The 24,687-nt window shown below is 40.3% G+C and overlaps 1 protein-coding gene and 1 non-coding gene across 2 annotated transcripts; both read right to left on the reverse strand.

Moving 5' to 3' along the window:
* Positions 1-2,024: 2,024 nt before the first annotated feature.
* LOC136885147 (5S ribosomal RNA) lies at positions 2,025-2,143 on the reverse strand. Its single transcript, XR_011018949.1, has one exon. It is a non-coding gene; the product is annotated as a 5S ribosomal RNA (ribosomal RNA).
* Positions 2,144-11,734: 9,591 nt separating this feature from the next.
* Positions 11,735-24,576, reverse strand: LOC136884722 (larval cuticle protein A2B). The gene is made up of 2 exons (XM_067157008.2): positions 24,528-24,576; positions 11,735-13,720 (listed from the first exon to the last, which is right to left on the reverse strand). Exons 1-2 carry the CDS (start codon positions 24,540-24,542, stop codon positions 13,313-13,315), a joined length of 423 nt encoding a protein of 140 aa, XP_067013109.1. The 5' UTR covers positions 24,543-24,576; the 3' UTR covers positions 11,735-13,312.
* Positions 24,577-24,687: the final 111 nt, after the last annotated feature.

Here is a 24,687-nt window from a genome sequence, read left to right on the forward strand (position 1 = left end):
CACAACGAGCCATGGAGCGACAGATGCTAGGGATCAGCCTTAGGGATAAGATCCGTTCAGAGGACATCAGGAGAAGAACTAATGTAACAGACATCCTAGAGATAGTAGCAAAACTAAAATGGCAATGGGTAGGACACGTAGCTCGACAAGACTACAACAGGTGGACCTCTAGGATTGTTCACTGGAGACCATGGGGACACAAGAGAGGCATTGGAAGACCCCTGAAGAGATGGCTCGACGACATAAAGCTGTTGGCTGGAACACGCTGGTTCCAAGTGGCTCAAGACCGAAGACAATGGAAGCACATGGAAGAGACCTATATCCAGCAGTGGATTGAAATAGGCTAGAAAAGAAGAAAGAAGAAGAAGAAGAAATCTACGTGATTGTCGACTTTTTCTTCCAAAGATACGTGAATTATTTTTGGTTAGTCTATGTCCAGAAAATAGCAGTCTCCTCTTCCGTACTATTAGAGATATGTTTTCTATGTTCTGATAAATTCTGGCCGAGGCGGTAAAGGCGTGATCGATTCGCCCGAAAGGACGTGGGTTCGAATCCCCGTCAGGAAGTCGTAAAATTTAAGAAACGAGATTTCCATTTCCGGACGTGCATACGGCCCTGAGGTTCACTCAGCCTACACCAAAAACGAGTACCAGGTTAATTCCTGGGGCAAAGGCGGCCGAGCGTAGAGCCAACCACTCTATCCCATCACGTGCCGAGGTTAAGAATGGTGGAAGCCTTTACCTTCCACTCCTCCAAGGGCCTTCATGGCCTGAACGGAGGTGACTTTGCTTTGCTTTTTTATGTTCTGATAAATTTCATTATTACTTCTTAATTTCCAAAATAGTCCGCCTCTGTGGTGTAGTGGTTAGCGTGATTAGCTGCCACCCCCGGAGGCCCGGGTTCGATTCCCGGCTCTGCCACGAAATTTGAAACAGTGGTACGAGGGCTGGAACGGGGTCCACTCAGCCTAGGGAGGTCAACTGAGTAGAGGTGGGTTCGATTCCCTCCTCAGCCATCCTGGAAGTGGTTTTCCGTGGTTTCCCACTTCTCCTCCAGGCGAATGCCGGGATGGTACCTAACTTAAGGCCACGGTCGCTTCCTTCCCTCTTCCTTGCCTATCCCTTCCAATCTTCCCATCCCTCCACAAGGCCCCTGTTCAGCGTAGCAGGTGAGGCCGCCTGGGCGAGGTACTGGTCATACTCCCCAGTCGTATCCCCCGACCAAGAGTCTGAAGCTCCAGGACACTGCCCTTGAGGCGGTAGAGGTGGGATCCCTCGCTAAGTCCGAGGGAAAAACCAAACCTGGAGGGTAAACAGATGATGATGATGATGATGATGATGATGAATTTCCAAAATTCTGTAGTTTTCAGAGGGCCTAATACTTATCTTATAATTTTCTTTCTAGTACTTCCAATCTTTCAAGTTTATAGTTGAGTACTAAGCATTCACTGGCATATAAGCATTCTGGTTTCACAACTGTGTTGTGGTGCTTTATTTTAAGATTTTTTAGATAACATTTTTTTGTTGCATGTATTTTTTGTTATACCATAATGAGTCGTCGAGATGCAAAACCCGTTATGTACAGACAAACAAATTTTACAGGAAGTGCAAAAAACTGTCATTTGTTATGCAACAAAGAGAGGAGGTTGAAATTTTGTAATTAAACAGTAAGCGTTCATCTTCGTCATACCGCAAAATATCCACAAAATTTAACTGATAGAACCCATATTATTTGCAAAAAACGTTTGGACATAACGAGTTTTGCAGCAGTTTTGTGGATATAAAAGATATGTGCAGCAGTATATGGAATAGAGTGTGCAGATTTATGGTGAAAGTGTTTTAGTAGCTACGTTTGAAAGTAATACACTATGAAAATAGCATGAATGGAAAGATTTTAAGTTAGGATAAAATGTTTTGATATCTAATCCCCGCTCTTTGATTTAATGGTTACATCAAGAAATCATCACTAATTCAAAACGTTTTATAAGTTCTTTAACATTTTGTACAGTTATATTAAGGGAATTGAGCCAACGGCACGTGGTGTTCCAAAGTGGTCACCCATCCAAGTACTGACCACGCCCAATGCTGCTTAACTGCGGTGATCGGACGAGAACCGGTGTATTCAATATGGTATGGCCGATTCCCGTCAGGAAGTCGAAAAATTTAAGAAACGAGATTTCTACTTCCAGAGGTGCATATGGCCCTGAGGTTCACTCAGCCTACACCAAAAATGAGTACCAGGTTAATTCCTGGGGGCAAAGGCGGCCGGGCGTAGAGCTAACCACTCTACCCCATCACGTGCCGAGGTTAACAGTGGTGCAAGCCTTTACCTTCCACTCCTCCAAGGGTCTTCATGGCCTGTACGGAGGCGACTTTACTTACAGTTATATTAACAATCCGTTATTGTCCACATCAGTGTCACAGTCTGGCATTTCACTGTTTGAATTTTGCCGTTGGTCAAACAGTGCCTTCAAGAACGTGAGGTCATCGTTCCTTATCCACTCTTTCCCGTAATGTTTGGGCAGCAATGTGTGCAGGTCGTTGAGCTTTTCCTTTCTTAAGAGGAACCCCTTCCTCCACTGGTAGTGGCACGATAGCAGAAAAGGGTTTCCCATGGTTCAGTATGCTTTTTGCCTCCACTACAATCGCTGTTATAGTTTACTTATCTCACATTGCCTGATTTTGTTCGTGTAACTATGCTGCATAACACACGCTGGACATAACAATCAATCAATACTGATCTGCATTTAGGGCAGTCGCCCAGGTGGCAGATTCCCTATCTGTTGCTTTCCTAGCCTTTTCCGAAATGATTTCAAAGAAATTGGAAATTTATTGAACATCTCCCTTAGTAAGTTATTCCAATCCCTAACTCCCCTGCCTATAAATGCATATTTGCCCCAGTTTGTCCTCTTGAATTCCAACTTTATCTTCATATTGTGATCTTTCCTACTTTTATAAACGCCATTCAAACCTATTCGTCTACTAATGTCATTCCACGCCATCTCTCGGCTGACAGCTCGGAACATACCACTTAGTCGAGCAGCTCTTCTTCTTTCTCTCAATTCTTCCCAACCCAAACATTGCAACATTTTTGTAACGCTACTCTTTTGTCGGAAATCACCCAGAACAAATCGAGCTGCTTTTCTTTGGATTTTTTCCAGTTCTTGAATCAGGTAATCCTGGTGAGGGTCCCATACACTGGAACCATACTTTAGTTGGGGTCTTACCAGAGACTTATATGCACTCTGCTTTACATCCTTACTACAACCCCTAAACACCCTCATAACCATGTGCAGAGATCGGTACCCTTTATTAACGACTTTTGCAGTAGTTTCGTTATTTGTCACCTTTAAACGTATGGATTAAATGGCCTTTGCTCACATATTACATTGCTGGATTGAGTATTTTGATGAGCTGGATACAATGGCGGTGATAATTCACTTTGAGAAAAAATGGACATAACGGAGTTTGCAGCTGGACGACTCAATATGCTCTTTCCATTTTGTGTATGCCTTGCCTCTACAGCAGATTTTCCAAACCATTTTCTTCGATTATTTCCCCCAAATATTTGAATTGCTTTACCCTTTCGATTGAACCAACATCTGTTCCTAGCAATTTTGGAGCATTTTTTATATTTGTCAAACAGTTTGTTTTCTCTGCCGAAATTCTTAAGCCAACCATGTTAGCTGTCTCTTCCATAATATTTACTTGTATTGCTGCATTAGTCAGGCTTTCAGAGATTATTATTATTATTATTATTATTATTATTATTATTATTATTGGGTTAGTATTATATTTACGAGGTCTATAATGTCTTTCATTTTTTGACAATTCATGTGCCTGGCTATTCATTTGTGAACACACTGATTTTTCTTTCGTTTTATTGGAACTCTGTATCTTCCCATTGGGTGGTGTCAAAGGATACATTACATGTACCCCTCCATGTAGTAAGAGGCTGCTAAGAGGGGAACAATCAAATAATCTGTACTCACCCTCTCGTCTTGTAAGCTCAAAAACATATTCATGATTCTATGTTTTCCCGTGTACGAGTGCAAAGGCTTAACAAAATTAGTTGATGCAGGAAATATTTAGATTAAGAAATGAAGTCTTAAAAGAAGCAGATGAATATTGTTACTTGGGTAGTAAAATAACTAAAGATGGAAGAAATAAGGAGGACATCAAATGCAGACTAGCACAAGCAAGGAAGGCCTTTCAAAGAAAACAAATTTGCTCACTTCGAACACTGATTAGAAATATATTTTTGAAGACTTTCGTCTGCGGCATGAAATTGTATGGAAATGAAACATGGACGACAACTAGCTCAGAAAGGAAGGGAATAGAAGCTTTTGAAATGTGGTGTTACAGAAGAATGCTGAAGGTGAGATGGGTAGAAAGAATCACGAGTAAAGAGATACTGAATCGAATTGGTGAAAGAAGAACGATTTGCCTAATTTTGATGAGAAGAAGAGAGAGAATGATAGGACCTATCTTCAGACACCCAGCACTTGTTCAGTTGGTTTTTCAGGGAATTGTAGGCGGTGAGAAAGGCATGGTTAGACCAAGGTATGAATATGAGAAGCAGATTTATTTTAAAAATTTGCTTTACGTCGCACCGACACAGATAGGTCTTTTGACGATGGGATAGGAAAGCCCTGTACCGAGCTCGATAGCTGCAGTCGCTTAAGTGCAGCCAGTATCCAGTATTCGGGAGATAGTAGGTTCGAACCCCACTGTCGGCACCCCTGAAAATGGTTTTCCGTGGTTTCCCATTTTCACACCAGGCAAATGCTGGGGCTGTACCTTAAGTAAGGGCACGACCGCTTCCTTCGCACTCCTAGCCGTTTCTGTCCCATCGTCGCCATAAGACCTATCTGTGTCGGTGCGACGTAAAGCAACTAGCATAAAAAGAGGAAAGCCCTAGGAGTGGGAAAGAAGCGGCCATGGCTTTAATTAAGGTACAGCCCCAGCATTTTCCTGGTGTGAAAATGGAGAAGCAGAGTAGAGAAGATGTAGAATGTAGTAGTTGCGTAGAAATGAAAACATTATCACAGGATAAGGTGGCGTGGACAGCTGTATCAAACTAGACTATGTACTGATGGGTCAAAAAAAAAAAGAAGAACGCACTGGATGCATTCTATGTTACTTTATATGCTTTAAGGTTAGGCCATTGTGCTATAGTTCTCTTTTTTTTTTTTTTTGCTAGTGGCTTTACGTCGCACAGACACAGATAGGCCTTATGGCGACGATGGGATAGGAAAGGCCTAGGAGTTGGAAGGAAGTGGCCGTGGCCTTAATTAAGGTTCAGCCCCAGCATTTGCCTGGTGTGAAAATGGGAACCTCTCTAAAGAACCAGAGAAACAAGGAAATGTCATTCGGTCCTTGTTCCAATGACGGTGAAATCCTGACATTCACCTCCCCGCGGTAGAGAGGGGGCAACGACTGCATACAAAAATAATATTTTCTATGCAGGCGGCTAACGAATGAAGGGACCGATTATCTCCCGGTATAAGGAGATCCCCTATACCAAGTGCCAACAGTCTCTTTGAGAGTGGATGAGCGGGTATGGGTAAGGGCACTCTATTGTCCTGGGGACAAGAAATTGTTCCCAAAGGCGGAGGAACCAGTTTGGTCAACGGCATTAGGATGCAGAAGGCAACGGGAAACCACTGCATTAATGATCCTGAGAGATATTCCAGTAAATCCACATGGCATGGCTGCAACGTCAAGATCGGAGCTGGCCGTGTGGATCGTCTACCTCCGTTTGGAGACGACGTCTTAAGAAGAAGAAGAAAATGGGAAACCACGGACAACCATCTTCAGAGCTGCCGACAGTGGGATTCGAACCCACTATCTCCCGCATGCAAGCTCACAGCCGCGTGCCCCTAACCACACGGCCAACTCGCCCAGTGCTATAGTTCTTAGAATAAAGAAAAGCTCATTGAACCAGCTAAACTTGAACGGTCCGCAGTTTCTCTTGTTCTGTACATTGTAATTGTCACAGAGAAGTTGGAATGTTTTAACTTTCTGCTATCAGTATTCAGGTGCTGTATCTTACAGACAGTCTGCTGGTTGTACTTTCACCATTGTGTAATGCAGTGCTAACCCCTCTTTCAGGCTGACAGAGAATCCCACCCCGGCTACAACAGAACAGTGTGACGTGAATAAGGAATGAGATTCGTATACTATACATCGGCGGTGTTGCAAAGTTACAAGGTCCACGATAATGCACTGTTCTTCGTTTTAGAAGGCCGTGGCGATCAATATTGTACAGTACCCGTCTCTGATGGAACAATAATATAGAATGTACAAAGTTATCTAACTCCCTAGCTACTTTCCACCGGGAGAGTTGGCCGTGCGGTTAGGGGCGCGCAGCTGTGAGCTTGCATGCGGGAGATAGTGGGTTCGAGCCCCATTGTTCGGCAGCCCTGAAGATGGCTTTCCGTGGTTTCCCATTTCACTCCAGGCAATTGCTGGGGCTGAGCCTTAATTAAGGCCACGGCCGCTTCCTTTCCACTCCTAGCCCTTTCCTATCCCATCGTCGCCATACGACCTATCGGCTGAAGAAAGGCATGGGCCAAGGAGAGGGTGAAAATGAAAGACTCCTTTAGGCCTCGTGCCACAAACACAGTCGGGGTCGGAATAGAACAAGAGTTGAACAAGGAAGGGGGGGGGGGGATAGGATAGATGAAAGTGAGGAGTCTGATACAAGTAAGTGGAATCAATGCCATGACTCAGCTCCGAAGTTCGGAGACCCTAGCGCCACTTTTAGTCGCCTCTTACGACAGGCGGAGGATACCATGGGTGTCACTCACAAGGTGACACGTTTATACTTGTCAGTATGAAAACTGGCAGAACTCCCCAACAATACCGGTAGCCCTTAATAACTGGTAACACAGTGTGAAATTAACGATCCAAAATGTTCATCAGTTAAGATCGTTTTGTCATTATATTTAACGAAGTTCATGCTTGAAGTAAAAAAATTCACAACGACAGGTTGAAGCAAGCAAGTCCTTCATATAAGGAAATATCTTCAACAGGGTAATCTCTAGACTCGGGATTTTTGTGTAGTATTAAGTTAGAATGCAAATTAATTTGGTTATTAGAAAGCTTGTTCTTCCGTACTGTAGTAATTTAATTTCGTGTGGCTATATCTAGCCGAGTGCAGCCCTTGTAAGGCAGACCCTCTGATGAGGGTGGGCGACATCTGCCATGTGTAGGTAACTGCGTGTTATTGTGATGGAGGGTAGTGTTATGTGTGGTGTGTGAGTTGCAGGAATGTTGGGGACAGCACAAACACCCAGCCCCCGGGCCACTGGAATTAACCAACGAAGGTTAAAATCCCCGACCCGGCCGGGAATCGAACCCTCTGAACCAAAGGCAAGTACGCTGACCATTCAGCCAACGAGTCGGACCGTAATGTAGTGAGAGTAACAAAACTCATAGCATAGTCGTTGTGCAGATTAGCCTACACTTGCTACTCGCTTCAGTAAATTTGCATTCTAACCATAAGAATCCGGGCTCTAGCACTGATCACGTTAAAGAGGTTGTTAAAAATGTCACAGATCTCTTCATATGGCTCTTTTTTAGGGGTTGTTAGGATGTTAAGGGGAAGGTGTGCATGACACTGGTAAGACCATAATTAGAGTATGGTTCCAAGGATCACAAGGTGGATAACTGGGAAAGCAGCACGGACTGTTCTAGGTGATTTCGAACAAAAGAGTGATGTTACGAAAATGTTACAAATTTTGGGCCTGGGAAGACTTAAGAGTAAGGAGACGAGCTGCTCGACTAAACGACATGTTCCGAACTGTCTACGGAGGGATGGTGTGAAATGACATTAGTAGACGAATAAGTTTGAGTGGTGTCTTAAAAGTAGGAAAGATGAAGGTAAAGTTGGAATTCAAGAGGAAAAAATTGGACAAATATTCATTTACATGAAGATGAATATTAGTTTCAAGGGAAATTTTCGATAAAATCTTAAGGTTCTTTGAAATCATTTAAGAAAAGTCTAGGTAAACTATTGACAGGGAATTTGCCACAGCCTGATTCAAACGAAGTGCAACGCCATTCTTCTCTTAATGAAAAATTGTACATAACTGCTGTGCGTTTCTTAAACAATAAGATCACACCAGAATATAGACATCGTCATGTCACGGATTGGAATAACTGATATCACAACATTAGGATATGAATTCACACTGTGACAATTCATGGGAGTGATCATTATTACGATTCGCTTTTTGTTTCTTTGTTTGGAATGGATAAATAAGATAGGTTGGATGCAGTATGGTCACACTACACCAAATACATGCGAGGGAAATAGTATTTTCAGACGTTGCAGAACCTGTTCACCGTGAACAAGTGAAAGTCGAAATGCAAAACAAACTTCTCCTAGTGTTTGCGTGGATATTTAGCGTGGGGAATTTGAAACTTACCTGGAAACATTATTTTTTCCTCAAACTTTGAAACTAAATACTTTCTCACGATCTATCGACGTGTTGTCGTGCCCAATTCTAGACTATGTTGTTGACGCAAACCTTCCAACGAAAGCTAACTTCAGCAACAGAACTTTACAAATATTCCATGATTTATACTATTTATAGTGGAAACCCCGAGCCTCCATAGCTCATGCTGCAGCGCGCCGGCCTCTCACCGCTGGGGTCCATGGTTCAAATCCCTATCACTCCATGTGAGATTTGTGCTGAACAAAGCGGAGGCGAGATAGGTTTTTCTCCGGGTACTCCGGTTTTCCCTGTTATCTTTAATTCCAACAACACTCTGCTTTTCATCTGTCAGTCATTAATCATTGCCTCGAAGGAGTGCAACAAGCTTCGTCAGCCGACACAGTTCCTATCCTCGCCGCTAGGTGGGGTTTCAATTATTCCATTCCTGACCAGGTCGAATGACTCGAAACAGGCTGTGGATTTTCATAGTGGAAACCCCATTTAGCTGGAATACTATGTATGCAAGTTTGAAAATAATTTGAAAGGCAGTTGTTCTCATGAATGTTGACGAATACTTGTGAAATATATAAATAAAAAGAACACACTCGGCGGTCGGGAAGCTTACACCGTAATTCATACTTGCTTCTTTTTTTTACTGATCCTCCAGTTCAACATGTAAACAAGAAATGTTTAATTGGAGTCTTATACAAGTCATTTCCATCACCAAACAAATCATTGTTTCGTGTTGACTCCAAACGCAAAGTTATTACATAATTCTGTTTTCTACCAAGTGTTTTTAAAAATATATTTCATTATGAATGAAGTATTCTCTCGGATTTAGACGCAGGTTTTTTCAAATAAGACTTATACTGTATTCTTCAATGTTCAAAGTTATATTTTTCTGAAAATAAGTCCCTTCAGACATATTTTCACGAGACTGATTCTACCAATCTTAATGGGTTCTTTCACATCAAGATGAAGAATTCTTCTACATGACTAATTTTTATAAAACAATTAAAATAATTATGTGTAAATCATTTGTCTTTTTCACCATTTTATCAGTTTACTATATTTTAATTTGAGGCTCAAGAATTAATGAAGGGCGAAACATGTACCATATTTTCATGATAATCATTTAAAGTTTGATAGATATAATTTGTATTGGCTAAGGTGGATGTTTCTAATTTTTCAAAGGAATTTTATGTGACGACAAACTATAAGTTTAAGGAGCTGAAGAATCGAACGAAAATAGTGATATAGAAAGTGGTGTGATGAAAGGAAAGACAAGAAAGTCATGTAAAATGTGCGAAAAGCCGATGGATGGAAATCTGCACTGCGAGACTTTGCATGGACTGTGACCACAATTGAGCATTGCTGTATGGGAAGGGGATTTTCTTTAGGTAAAATTCATCAGTTATATTTAGTTTGTTCTCTTATTTCTAATTCATGTATTGAACTAAATATTTTTAGTTTTAGTTATTTCAGAATCTTTAACTAAAGAAAGCAGCATTTCTGTATAATGCAAATAATAGCAAATCTATTTTGTGCTCTTCTTAAGGATAGTCAGAGAATGTTTTTGTGGGGATTTATTTTATAATTAGTAATTATGAATAAAGGTTGTGTTAAAGATCATTTTTCGTTGTTATTTAACTCCTAACGTAGATATAAAACAGTAAACATTATGATGGTCATTTTGACTTACACCACATCACTTGACGTTATATAAAGCCTGTTGTCCATCATCAAATTCAAGATTTTACAACATTTTTCAATACTTCCCGAGTTTACTTGCTAAATCGCTTGCAATAATTGCCTCAGTTATCGAATGTCAGGCTGATAAAACTGATAGGTCATAAGTTACGAGTTATGGGTCCCAGAGGTAGCTCTCTAGTTAGGTCTATACGCATAGAGTATAGCAGCCATCTTGCATGGCAGCCGGTGGCTCAGTTTTCGAATGTCAGGTTGATAAAACTAATAATATGACATAAGTTACAAGTTGCGAGCCCCTGAGGCAGCTCTGTAGAGTTAGGCCTATAAGAACAATGTATCACCATTACCTCTTGGTCCATCTCCTTAAAGTTAGTCCCATAAGAGCCCATGTATAGCGGCCATCTTGCGCATTAGCCCATGGGCCAACTCTCTCTTATTATAACTACTAATATCACAAGGAAGTGGACAACTTATATGTTTTTTTTAATGCACGTTAACTTATAAGTAAACCTGAGTAAATTTAATAGACCTCTAACATAACCTCTGCACACGATGTTTATTTTTTTCCTATGTACATTATGTTTTATTGAGTGTTTCTCTTTATTTTTTTTTTTTTTTGCTAGGGGCTTTACGTCGCGCCGACACAGATAGGTCTTATGGCGACGATGGGATAGGAAAGGCCTAGGAGTTGGAAGGAAGCGGCCGTGGCCTTAATTAAGGTACAGCCCCAGCATTTGCCTGGTGTGAAAATGGGAAACCACGGAAAACCATCTTCAGGGCTGCCGATAGTGGGATTCGAACCTACTATCTCCCGGATGCAAGCTCACAGCCGCGCGCCTCTACACGCACGGCCAACTCGCCCGGTTCTCTTTATTTTTAAGAATATATCTCATTGCTAGTCCAGAACCACAACTGGTGTATGCCTTTCCTTCATGTAAAAACAAAATGCTATCTAACATTGCCAAATCATTTCAAATATTTTCAAACCTTCAGCAAAGTTGAACAATCTTTGACAAGATTTGACCATTATTCTTGTGAAGCATTGCATTGAAAGAAACCTTTGATAGTGTACAACAAGCATAAACCCACCACACCAGTTGAAGGTTCTGTTAAGTCATCCTGAGGATGCTGTTGGTTGAAGTCGTTTTTGTCCTTTAAGGTGCATATTCGCCAGATTATCCGACCTTTTTATCAAGGAGATAATGAAGAAGTCTATAGACATACGAAGAATCACACGAGGAAATTATCACTAGTAAATTGAAGAAAAGGGGATAATAAAAGAGGAGGAGGTAGGTAAGGACACACCGGGCCCCGGAAAGAGACAGAATGTACTGGCCTTCAATGTCCAAAGCGTCTAAAACTTATCAACAGTAACGGAACATTGACTGTTATTATTTGAAGCGTGTTATTTTTCTTCTGGTGCTACTCATCTACGCTTGATAGCACTATTGTTAGTGTATCAAAGAGTAAACCGTTAACAACGAGTAAAGTTATTAATGAAAGGAAAGGAACTTGTTAACAATGGAAGGCTTCGATTTGGAAAAATATTCAACAAGAGAATTTCACTTGATGTAACTAGGAACGTTTATTACATAACAAACAGTATAAAACAAGGATACAAAACAGATTTGAAGACTATACAAGGATTGAAAAAAAAACAAACAAAAACATTAACAAATAACAGATAAAGAGCGAAGAGATAATATCAAAAGGCCAAGAAGATCACAGATCCTTATCCAATAAAAGAAAAAGGTTATTTATTAACAATAAAAAACTGTCGGTCTTGATGGCTGACTGCGGGATATGCGCCTCTCTGCATATCGAGAACTTGGTAATGTTTTCAGTTACCGTACTAAATATCATTGAAGTCGTGCGGTGGTACGTACATAGCTCCTTGCTAAGCTGTGCAAACGCAGAGCGTGGCAAGGAGACATTTTGTGTCGGATAACTAACAATATTATTTTGAGGTTAAGTTAGACGTTCTCCCATTGCGATCCATATTTTGTACTGGTACAATGAGAGAAAGACTAACAGAGTCGTAGAAATATTAATGCCACACAAAATATTTTATAATCACGATGAAGATGTTGGTAGATACCAATTAGAACGTTTCAATTCCATTTGCACAATAATGACGAAAATGTTGAAGTCTATTTTTTTTAAGGTTATCTAATCAACAGTCATCTTAGTTCTAAACTTATATATCACAAAAGTGAAAACTATTCATTTTGGTAAAGCAATCACTATGAAACGGAGCACAAGTCGAATAGGCATCATTACCTTTAAAGCCGACTCAAAAACTGTTTATATACTAGATCCAACCATGAGGTTTGAACTGAGTTCAGACCAGCCACAGGAGGTAGATAATGAGAAGAAAGTTATCTACGAACCCAAAGGGTTCTACTATAAAAACAAGTACAACCTTGAATGTATTGAGGTAATGGGACTGATGATGGGTGCTCGTGGAACGATACCGAGCTTTTTTGTAAAGACCTGTAAAATGCTAGGCATCCCTAATAATACCATAAAAGGTACTGCAATTTCGGCAGCTAAGGGATCTGTCGCGATTTTACGAAATCACTTAATATGCTACATAATAATGTGTTATTATTCTTAATCTCTTCCATTATTTTCCTATCTTTTATCAGCAATAATATAACCATGTTTTGTGTCTTTGTTATGCTTTAAAAAGTTCTTAAAACATGCGAAAAAGGATTTGCTCTATGATGAAGAATCCGTAAAAATTTTAGGTTTAAGAAAAGGAAGCAGAATGGTACACATTTTTAATAAACGGATAGTGTAATTGGAAGAGAATATCCAAAATCTAACTATGTACGTTTTTATGTCCGCTTTTTTTAACGATTCCTGCTTCAACCTATAGTTGGGCTTCATAATTGGTCATAGAGCAGAGAATTGTGTATCTACTAGACGTGCTTTGAGTGGCATTCGATCTCTATCTTGTTAACTACGGTAGCCAAACTTGAGGGTTATCGGTATTGTGTTAAGACTTGTGTGGCAAAAATACTTATCTAAATCTTTTTGATATGCAAGTAGGCGTACATCCCTTTAGGATCAGTTTCAGCGGTAAGTCGTGTCATATAAGGGCCGGCCTGAGTTTTCTTGGATACGTCTGACGAGGTTTTCGGGACTGGAATGGTTTTATGCGACGACAGCTGCTGCCTTGACTAGGGGTGCTGCTGCGGCTACAACTGGCAGATCCCTTTGGACGACCGCGTTGAAACCGTTGATGGGGTCGGCGTAGTAGTTGACAGTACGACGAACACCATCGGGTTCAATGAGGCTGTAGCTTCCCTTGACGATACCACCATCGCGGGTCTCCTCCTGAGCTTTGGAGTCTCCGGTCAGAGCATCCTGGACAGTGTAGGCGAACTGGTACTGTGGGTAGCTGTCAGCGTAGACGGGGGCAGCAGCAACAGCCAAGGGAGCAGCTCTCACCAGAGGTGCAGCTGGGAGACCGGTGTAGGCGACAGGGGCAGCGGCTAGAGCTGCTGGAGCAATAACTCCAGCCCTCGCTACCGCCACCAAGCAGGCCACAGATACGACTACCTGGAGGAAACAGAATGGCCAACATCAGGAAGAGAAATTCACATACAGATATAAAATAAGAGTTTTGTCTGCACATTGCTCAGAATTTAAAAACAATGTTATTTCTGCAGCAGTCGTGTCTGTATGAACGCGCATCACAAGAAAATGGCGGAAGAAAATTTAATGAAGATCGATATCGATCATGATGATGGTGATGCTTGTTGTTTAAAGGAGCCTAACATCTAGGTCATCGGGCCCTAATGGTAAGAAATGCCATGACAATTTAAAAGTCCAAAATTCATCCAGTGACTAGAATTCAAAACGTGATGATGAAGTATGAAAGGATAAAATATGAAATTGAAACAATCAGCGGAGCCAACTCACAATACTGAAAGTTAAAAATAATTCCAAAATCGATCTACTGACTGGAATTCAAAAAATATGATGAGGAACAATGGTTATGAACTTAAAACAATAAGTGGATCCGACCCGCAATGCCTCACCTTCCTAGAAACTATATTGAAAAATTAGTATTACTAACCAAGCTCTGCTTCCAAAGCACAATCCTGAATCGATGAAGCTTGTTGTCTAAAGGGGGTCATATCCAGGTCAACGGTCCCTCATAATTGCCGTACTAATCAAAGGTAGCGTAAACTCACGGTGTTCCAAACATTACAGTACTACTCACAAGTATTGTACGTCGTACAGGTAACGCAGACCTATGATGTTTCTCACATAATGGCGGCACTCGTAGGCAATGCAAACGCATGGTGCACCTCACATAGGTGTACTAATCACAGGGACTCGTACTATCCCTCGTGTTTCTCACATAGTCGGTACTAATCACGGGCAACACGGACCAACAGTGCCGCTCATATAGTGGTACTAATCACAGGCAACGTAAGCCCGTGATGTTCCGCATATATTGGTGCTAATCACAGGTACCGGAAACCAACAGTGAACCGCTCTCTGCTGCTTCTAATCATAAACCTATTGTGTACCTAACATAGTGGTACTTCTCGCAAGTAAAGGCGACCCATGTCTTTCCTCGCCTGATGGTACTGATCACAAGTAGTTTCATGGTTCCAATTCAATCATCCCTTGACCGAGCTCGATTGCTGCAGTCGCTTAGGTGCGGCCAGTATCCAGTATTCGGGAGATAGAGGGTTCGAGCCCCACTCTCGGTAGCCCTGAAGATGGTTTTCCGGGGTTTCTCATCTTCACACCAGGCAAATGCTGGGGCTGTATCTTAATCAAGACCACGGACGCTTCCTTCCCCCTCCTAGCCCTTTCCTGTCCATTGTCGCCGTAAGACCTATCTGTGTCGGTGCGACGTAAAGCAAATTAAAAAAAATATCATCCCTTGGTAGCCCCATTTAGTCACCTATTTCGACAGGCAGGGGATACCGTGGGTGTATGCTTCGTCAACGTCCTCCCACCCAACAACGAAATGTACTTTCTATCTGTATGTACGCGATCACGAGAAAATGGCGGGAGAGAATTTAATGAAAATCGATATCTGAAGTGTGGGATAGAGCAACTACAAACTAGGCTATAAAGAATTTTATTCACGCTTGTTGAAATGGTAGATTAGGGGAAGGCACCTAAAATTCAATTTTTATATACCTACGTTATTGGTCCTATTGAAAAGTACTACATAAAAAAACAGTTATAGAGAATACAATTTCCTATTGTTTCAGTCTTATACAGTTTTATCCTACCGACTATGATAATAGAATTCATGAATTTAGACTTTTGATGCGTAGACCATATCAACGCCGAGCATTGCTCACAGGGAAATATTGTTCTATCGTGTTAACTAGCGATGTTAGCGATGCTTTTTGTCATGATTGTCTTAAAGTGTAAAACGCATGATCAACAGTCCATATCGGCGACTATTGTGAAGTTGATTATAGAAACTTTGCAAAATGGTGAAGGAACGATCGCTTGAAGAATGAGACACGAGGGAGTCACGAAAGAGGGGAGGTCTCTCTATACCAGGGCCCCTCAGGGTGCGTGCACGGTGCAAAAGACGACTTCGCTTGGTTGACCAGAGTGCAGACCCCCACTCCTCGATTTGGAGCAATAGCGCTGTCTCTCTCTTTTCCCACGCCTGTCTCGCTGGCTCCGCCTGTCTCCCTCTTCTTCACTTGCTCCGTAGAGCGTTGGTCCGAGCCGAGTGGGACCGATGCACTGTGCACAGGAACTCTGCGCCTCAGTTTGCACGCGTGAGATTTTGGGCGTTTGAGAGGCCCTGCTCTATACGTTAGATGTCTCAATACCTCAGAATCGGAAGAAAACTAAATGTGAATTCCTGATTACATTGAACATTGTTGTGATGTGATTCGTCTTTTGTGCTGCCACTTATCTCCGATAGATGGGATTACGGCTGCGTTCCGAGTAAAACAGCATGCCTGAATATTGGTAGAAAGTAGCTGCGGAGTTAAATAACTCCGCACTTGCTACATGATTGTCCCGTTAACGACAGGTACTACATACTACATCTAGCATACGGATAACGCAGGAAAATTTACTCTCCGATGGAATGTCAGCTCTCAAGAGATTTCTTTCATCCATTGGTGCGTCTGAGTTGTCAAAAAACTTGAGATTCAACGTAAACAAAGTATAACCATGTGCGTATAGTGGTGCATAGAGGTGTGACAAACGGCTATTTTTGTGTAACTGCTACATTTGCCACTGCTACAATAAAGTAACTGTGAACAGTAACAGTTAAAAATAATGTCCAACGTTACTCGCCTTTTATTGGTCACACTCTAGTTACGGTTTCAAGCTTGTCTCCTCAGAGCACATGCGCGCACGCATCACTATACTGTTGAAAGTCGGTGCAGCAAAACATGCATTCCTGTTTGCTATAAAGTTAACGAGAGGGAGACAACGGATGGATTGAGAAGACAACATAGCGTCTTTTCTGAAATCCAGAGAAATGAGTTTGACAATGTCCCGATCAAGGATAGAAGACAAGAAAACATGATGATCTGTCTGCCGAACCTGGACACAAACCGCTAAAGAGGATCGATTAATAAATTGAAGTAATGTTATGTTATCTATAATATCAATATGGAAAGTTAACATACTAACTTCTTTATGGTACAAGAAAAAATTATACCGCTGAAACTGATAATAATATTGTAATGTAGGTAGCTCTGCGCGATGTCTGAGTCACCGATTACCCCCGAGCAGTTGAATATGTCATAACAGTTTACACTTTAGTTACCAGATGAACAGCAGCAACTTATGTATAATACGAGGTGTGTTCAAAAAAAAAAGAGCGAACTCTGGCTAGAAAAACTTTATTATGTAGCTTACATCATTTCACAGACTGCCCCCTTCAAAATAGTCCCCTGCACTATCAACAGCGTGTTGCCAACGTTTCTTCCACTTTTGGAATGCTTCCTGGAATGCACTTTCTTTTATGGCGCGAAGTTGCCTCGTCGCATTCTCCTTGATCTCTTCAATGTCTTGGAAACGATGTCCTTTCAAGGTGGTTTTCAATTTGGGGAATAAGAGAAAGTCTGACAATGCCTTTCCAATAAAACAACACAATCAGCATCACCTTGATGTTTGAACGACTCATTCGTGCTTTCTTCGGTCGAGGAGAACCTTTCCCCACCCACTGTGATGATTGCCTTTTGGTTTCGACATCGTAACCGTACACCCACGTCTCATCTCCAGTGTTTCCACAAACGTTTTCCCAACTTTGAAGCCGAACTTCACGCACACGCGTTGTTCCTCAAGCTGTTTCATTATAGAATTCGACGAACATGTGACACACGCAATCACTTCAGAGGCTCTAACTCAACTGATAATGCAGGCAATGGAATGTGGAAAGCAGCGGTCTGTTGTCAGAAGTTGCCGCTAGGCGCCGCCACACTCACAACTCGCTCAATGTTGCGGTTTTGCGCGCAATTTACAAAGTTCGGTCTTTTTTTGAACACACCTCGTATACTCTTAGAGTGTATTTGACTTAAAGTAATCTCCTACGAAAGCGCTCTCACTTGGAAGACATGCGTGCTATCTGAACTCTGAAGGTTACATTCTGTGTCTGTAAGCTGCTACTACTGACTGTTACCACTTCTTAGTTGCTGTTTTCACTAGTACGTTGTTCTGTTGTCGTTACTTGATAATCGGTTATTTTTTTTGTCGTCGTTGCATATGTAACAGTGACAAGCATGTAACTGTAACAAAATAACTGCTACGTTATTTTTCATTCATCTCTAGTGGTGCAGATTGGAAAGCACCAGCAAGCATCGTGCAGAAGGTAGAAGAGTTTAAGAAACTTGAAGAATATGTAACAGGAGGAGCGATGGGGGTAAAAGAGAGGCTGATAAAGATGAGGATCAGAGAAGTGTGCAGTAAAAGAAACATATCAACAGACACAAAGATCAGGTACTACAAGGCAGCAGTGAGAAACGCGACCAAGATGATGACACTAGGAAGACATGGGGCGGAGGAACTGGAGCAGTATTGCCAGGTCTCCCGAAATTTCAGGAAATATCCCGATTTTTTTTGCAACACACCAGAAAATCCAAAAATCTCCCGAAATTTATTCTAATCCAAATTTAAGGGAAATGAATAATAATGATTAATGGGGCACAATACTGTATATTTGTGCCGAAAACCTCTTCTCGTCTCACTGCGATAACATTACTTGTTAGGTACTTCCCCGCATTCATTTTAGGCCCGAATTACGTAATATTTCCCCTCGTATTGAACTCAACACTCACGCTTGAGTGCATCATTCGAAGGGAAATCCCCGACCTGCACAAAGAATACAAAAAAAACTGCATTCAGGTAAGACTTCAGAATTGGCACAAAATTTCTACGCCTGATGAATAACTACATCTACATGAAGAGTAGGGAAGAAGAAGAAGATGGAGAAGAAGAAGAAGAAGATGGAGAAGAAGAAGAAGAAGAAGAAGAAGAAGAAGAAGCATAGAGTGGCCAGAGAGTAAGGGTGAGTGAAATTGTATATTTTTCTCATAATAACTTCAAATGACTATTGCATTCTTTAATTTAGTTGTGTTATAACATTTCAGTGGTCGAGAAACTATCGAAATTTTTATTAAAACAACCGAATTTTTTTTTTACGTACAGTCTACCGAATTTTTATTTGTAGACCTGGTAACACTGAACTGGAGAAAGAGGAATACTGAGAAAGGTACTGGGACCAAAAAGAGAAGGTGAATGATGGGAACGAAGATCAAGGGACGAACTGTACCGAAACATGAGAACTACCTCAGAAGGTAAAAGACTCAAAAAAAAATGCCAGAGCTCAATGAAAGAGAAAGGTACCGGAATAGGATAGAGAAGCACCAGTGGTGGAGACAAGAGAAGAGGATACTGAAAATATCAGCTGAAGAACGGGAGAGAAGGAGAGAGATTGTGGGAGGAGAAGAAGAAAACCCAAACCATAACAAAGATGCCCGTGGTCCTATAAAGACCGTAACGAAAGAAGAAGGTAGTGGTACAGAATTTTGCGAAAACATTCGCTACCCCAGTGATGGCCTAGTCTACTACACCAAGCATTCATTGGACAGTCAGGTAGAAAGAGACCTCTAATTAGACAGAGACTTCACTGGAAAGAAAGCTAAAAGAGAGACAAAATGGCATGGTCGTAATTTAATTCAATACCTACTGGTGTTATACTGTTTTAAGGAAAAACTGAAAAAAATGGCATTGACAAAGAAGCAAATAAGGGAAGGGTCAGAAAGATGGAGTTAGCTTATAGATTAGTCTAGAATATATACAATAAAAGAACGATATCATAAGGAGAAAAGATGAGACACTATACCACGGTTATAAAACCAGAGGGACTTTACAGTTCAGAATGTCTGATGATAAATAAGAAAGGGGAGATAATGAGTTAAAGAAGAAAGTGAGAACAATCTTGAGAAAGATCTTAGGACCCGAAATAAAGAAAGGATTGTACATGAAGAAAGGGTAGAAGTGAAGATGTATACAGACGGAGATGATCACAGACACCAGAGGAGACAAGATTGAACGAGAGTCAACTAAGAAAGAAAATGTTTAACTACATCATCAAATTAAAAGTAACTACTAAATGGGTAGAAGAAACAAGAAAATACATGGAGGAAGTTGAAGTAAGTTCAAGAGAAATATTTAATAGAGATATGTTTCAAGCTAAAATTGATAAATTCAAGGGGTTCCAAGAAAAAATAAAATGAAAAGTCCAGGAACATATAGTCAGAGGAGAGGAAGATATACCACAATGAAATGATAAAGTTCTGGGAGAAGGAAAAAGGACTAACCAGCAAGTCAATTTTTTACCAAAGTAGGTCAAAATCGAAGAAATAAGAACAAGAATTAGTAGAAGAAGAAATTCAATATAAATGAAGTGATCTTTTGTTACCTCATAGACTTGGAGTATTGTAAGGAACAAATACATTGTAAAATACATGAGCACAAATGAACAGACCTTTAGTTGCCTCATGGAGCTACGCCATTATTAGTAAGTAATGCATTATAAGATAAACACAAATGAAGAGACCACATATGTTAATAAACAACAAAAATTCAAATTAAACACATTTATCTGCCCGATTACTCGCAATCTGCGAAGGTCTAGTTTACCTTACAATGCTGCGCGTGCACTGCACTACACTTTACAAGATTACCTTGTATAAGTAAATCTGAAAAAACATATAATACTTAGCACCAGCTTTGATTAGCCACAAATGAGCTGCCGTCCTCGGGGGTCCGGGTTCGATTCGCGGTATTGCCAGAAATTTAAGAATGGCAGGAGTGCTGGTATGTGGGTAAAATTGTACAAGGCAATCGTACACAACCTCAGGATGAGGACATGAGTTTACTTTAGCTACTCTTTAGGAAATGTTGTGCGACTGGGAGCGTATTTACGCAACGGCGGTTCTTAGTTGGTTAACAGCGCTCCATTTTTGCAGTTTTCTTGTTACTTAAGAGGATTTCCTCACGAACACGTATTGACTTTTAAATATAACATAATCATTAATAAAATATTTTTCGTTTATATTATTTGTACTCGGTACCAATTACATTAAAAGAGGTGCAGTCGTTTAAGTACGGCCAGAATCGAGTATCCGGGAGATAGTGGGTTCAAACCCCACTGTCGGCAGCCCTGAAGATGGTTTTCCGTGGTCTCTGGAATTAGTGTAATCAATTTCCTGACACCATTGTAACCATAGCAACCAGTGTTGTCTATGTACGCTCGGTTAGTAGCGTCATCTTCTCACTGTGCGCTTTCTTCCTATAAGTAAGAGCTTGAGGAAATCTCATATAAAGTGAACCCCGTTCTAATTCTCAGTCCCGAATTAAAATACTTGTACTGGCCGGAGAACGAACCCAAGGCCTTTGAATAAGAGACTGGCATGCTACCTCTACACCACAGCATGGGTTAATAATAATAATAATAATAATAATAATAATAATAATAATAATAATAATAATAATAATAATAATAATAATAATAATAATAATAATAATAATAACACGTAATTACAGTTATTTATTACTAGAGCCCGGAATTATATGAATTAATAGGTTAGAATGCAAACTTACTGAAGCGAGAAGCAAGTATAGTCTACCTCCACAACGATTATGCGATGGGGTTTGCATAAACATTAGGGGTACGGCTCATCAGATCCCCTATAATTATGTTTCTCTTTCTACATTATGGAAGAGCGGGTGGCCGACATTTCCTACTAACCAAATTAGTTTGCAATCTAACCTATTACAGCATGAAAATCCGGACTTTATTTATAATCAACACCTTTTATAAATCTCTTCATAAATTCTAATTTAATACATTCTTCCATCCTTTAAACCATTACATATTCTTATTCTAATACCACTTTCTAACCCATAAGAATGTGATTTATTCCATACCTATTTTTCAAATATTTCGATGATACTATTTCTTTATCTGGTTGTCTATATAGCGGATCGTAACTGTAAGCTGTTCGACGAGGAGCTCGCTGTTGTATTTACGGGTACTTAGGAATGCTATCCACTTCTCGACAGCCGGCTATGAATTCGCCAGCAGTTTGAAGACCTGAATTCACTTACGTGTCCGAAGAATAAACTGTTGTGTTTACAGGTGGATTTGGAATGCAACCCAATTAACAAGAGCTGACAACGCATTTTCTACCGCTTTGAATAGTTGCCCCTTCCCTTCTGTGTAATTAAAGAATATACAGAATGAAATGTTGGACTTGAAGGTAGCTTTGGAATGTTTACCCTGATTGTAACAATCGGCTATGAATTTGCAAGCAGTTTGAAAATCTGCCTATCCGTAAAATAATCCACAGTTCTAGCCCGTCAGGCAAGCAACTCAATGTTGGAAACATCTTAAGAGGATATGAGCTACGAATATTAGGTAAATAAAATATAGATTAACAGTTTGCTTTTATCTACCACTACGAGCGCTAATGTGAGCCAATGCAGAGTTTTACTTAAGCCTTTAAAACTACATTAGGTGTGGAAATTTTTCAAAAATAAAAATAAAAACATGCATGAGGGTATTGAACCAAGAAACACATTACAGAAATAATTAAGGAAAGAAGTTAATCTGGCTAGGATATGAATAAAAAGGAAAACGAGTACAGAAACAATCGATTTTAGGCTGTTTTTCTGGAACTGCATTTAGACCGGGAGTTATTTTCCAAATTTGTTTTTTTTTTTTAAAGTTTGATATAGATATCCAAGACTCACAATTCGAAACCTTTTCGGGTCCTTCATCCCTTCAACTTTCCGCACAATTGAGGAAATTGCTTAACTTTACATTTTTCATAGTAAGGGGTCCCCTACTTTGTTAAGAAATGAATTATATATCGAGAGCCTAATCCTCCAGAGAACCTTTATATATAAGGACTTCATTGCTCGCTAAAGAGATGAGAAGTAAAATAAAACATGCTTACAGTATACACCTGATCAGATAGTAATATTTATAATCTATGTTATGGGAAATTAGTTACCTGATGGCATGGCAGTTACCATCTTTTCTAATGGAACAAAACAATTACATTATTAGGCTACCTCCTGAAGGAGATTAGAAGAACTATTCCAAAGCCAAATTAACTTATAGAACTTTCCTTTTGCTGGTCGCGGCTTTGAAATGCTTCCCTATTCATAATAGCAGGCTATGGATTTACCGACAGATTAAACAGATACCTATACTCAATTAACGAAAGACAGACAGATACTGACTTCGGGAACCAGTATTTAATACCCTACTACATCCAAAGGCAAGGCTTGATTAGATTAAATGAAGTAAGCTACTCTTACAGGAGAGGTACAAAAAATCGTTATAAAGTACCTCGTCAAGTTGGATAACACTTTGGAATAATATCCCATCACGCAAGCCATTAATATATGGACATTTTAAAAACCACCCTTTACTTACGATTTAAACGAATAAATGTATATACCTAGTTTGGATATAAATGAAATAATTCCATATTAATAGCCGACTTTAACCATAAAAATATGCATATTCTTAAAATGTTCCAACCAAATTATCTACTTTCATTTTATTTTGGCTACGGCTTTAAGGGTGGATACCCACTCAGACGCATTATCAGTTTTCAGGTTAAAGTTCCACTCGATTCAGAATTAGAACCTTGGCTGTCTGGATTAAGGAGAGGTAGCTATAATATTGCACTATTCATACCTCGAGTCTTACTTATAGTATTTCCTGTAACTAAGTTTTAGGGCGTTACTAACATATTTAAATTGCTTATGTCGGTGAATATTACTACATTATTTTCTCATCAGAAAAATGTTTGGGGCTGTACCTTGCATTAAGGCTACAGCAGCTTCCTTCCAACTCCTAGACCTTTCCTAGCCCATCATTGTCATAAGAAAAGCCCAGATTTTCATGCCGTAACAGGTTAGTTTGCAAACTAAATTTGGTTAATGGGAAGTGTCAGCTACCCGCTCTTCCATAATGTAGCAAGAGTAACATAAATTGTAGGAGTTCTGATGGGCCGTACTCCTAATGTTTATGCAAACCCCATAGCATAGTCCTTGTGAAGGTAGACTATACTTGCTGCTCGCTTCTAAAACTTTGCATTCTAACCTATTAATGGATAAAAGTCTGTGCTCTAGTCATAAGACCTATCTGTTCGGTTGCGACGTAAAGCAAATTGAACAAAAAAATAGATGGAGGTTCCGTGGCTACAATCACGATTTCAACAGATATATAAAATAAAGGCTAGTATGGTATAATGATGTTATTGGTTTTACGACCTACTGACTACTTAACGGTGTTTGGATACGCTGAGTTGCCGGAATTTTTTTCCACAAGAGGTCTTTCATGCTGCAGTAAATGTACTAAAACGAGGATTATTTTCGCACCAGACAAAAGCTCGGGCTGTACCTTAATTAAGGCAACGGCCGCTTCTTTCCCATTCCTAGGCCTTTCCTATAATATCGTCGCCGTAAGACCTGTCTGGAGTCGATACGACGTAAAGTAAAATTGTAATAGTAATAATAAAAAACGAAGATGGCACCTTCAAATACTATCAGACTGAGACGGAATCGAACCCGCCTACCTGAGCTGAGAAGACCACCGCTCTATCGTCTGAGCTACTCAATTTGGTGGCTAATTCTGTCTACTCATCTCATTTCCGTCCCTATCAAGAAACTTTGTCAAACTACTGAGAATTTAATTCTAACTTTGAAGGACACTGTTCTCAAAAAATCGCAATAATTAATGATACTTGAACTAAGAACTGGATTTTAACTATTTTCTTTATAAATCCGCCACTGTGTTTCACGGAGAGAGTAATAGATCACACACCACTATACTTACTTGAAGCAGAGACATTGCACTGTGTAGTAGGTTTGTGTGTGTCCGTCTGCTGAAGACCAACTGTACAATGAAAGCCCTGGCCACTTCGGCTCTTATATACCCGGTCATCCTCACTCTTCCTCCAAGGGAGGGGGTCACCATTGTGTCATCACTGTTGTTA

The sequence above is a fragment of the Anabrus simplex genome, chromosome 13 (assembly GCF_040414725.1).
Source record: "Anabrus simplex isolate iqAnaSimp1 chromosome 13, ASM4041472v1, whole genome shotgun sequence".
In the NCBI taxonomy this organism is placed as follows: domain Eukaryota; kingdom Metazoa; phylum Arthropoda; class Insecta; order Orthoptera; family Tettigoniidae; genus Anabrus; species Anabrus simplex.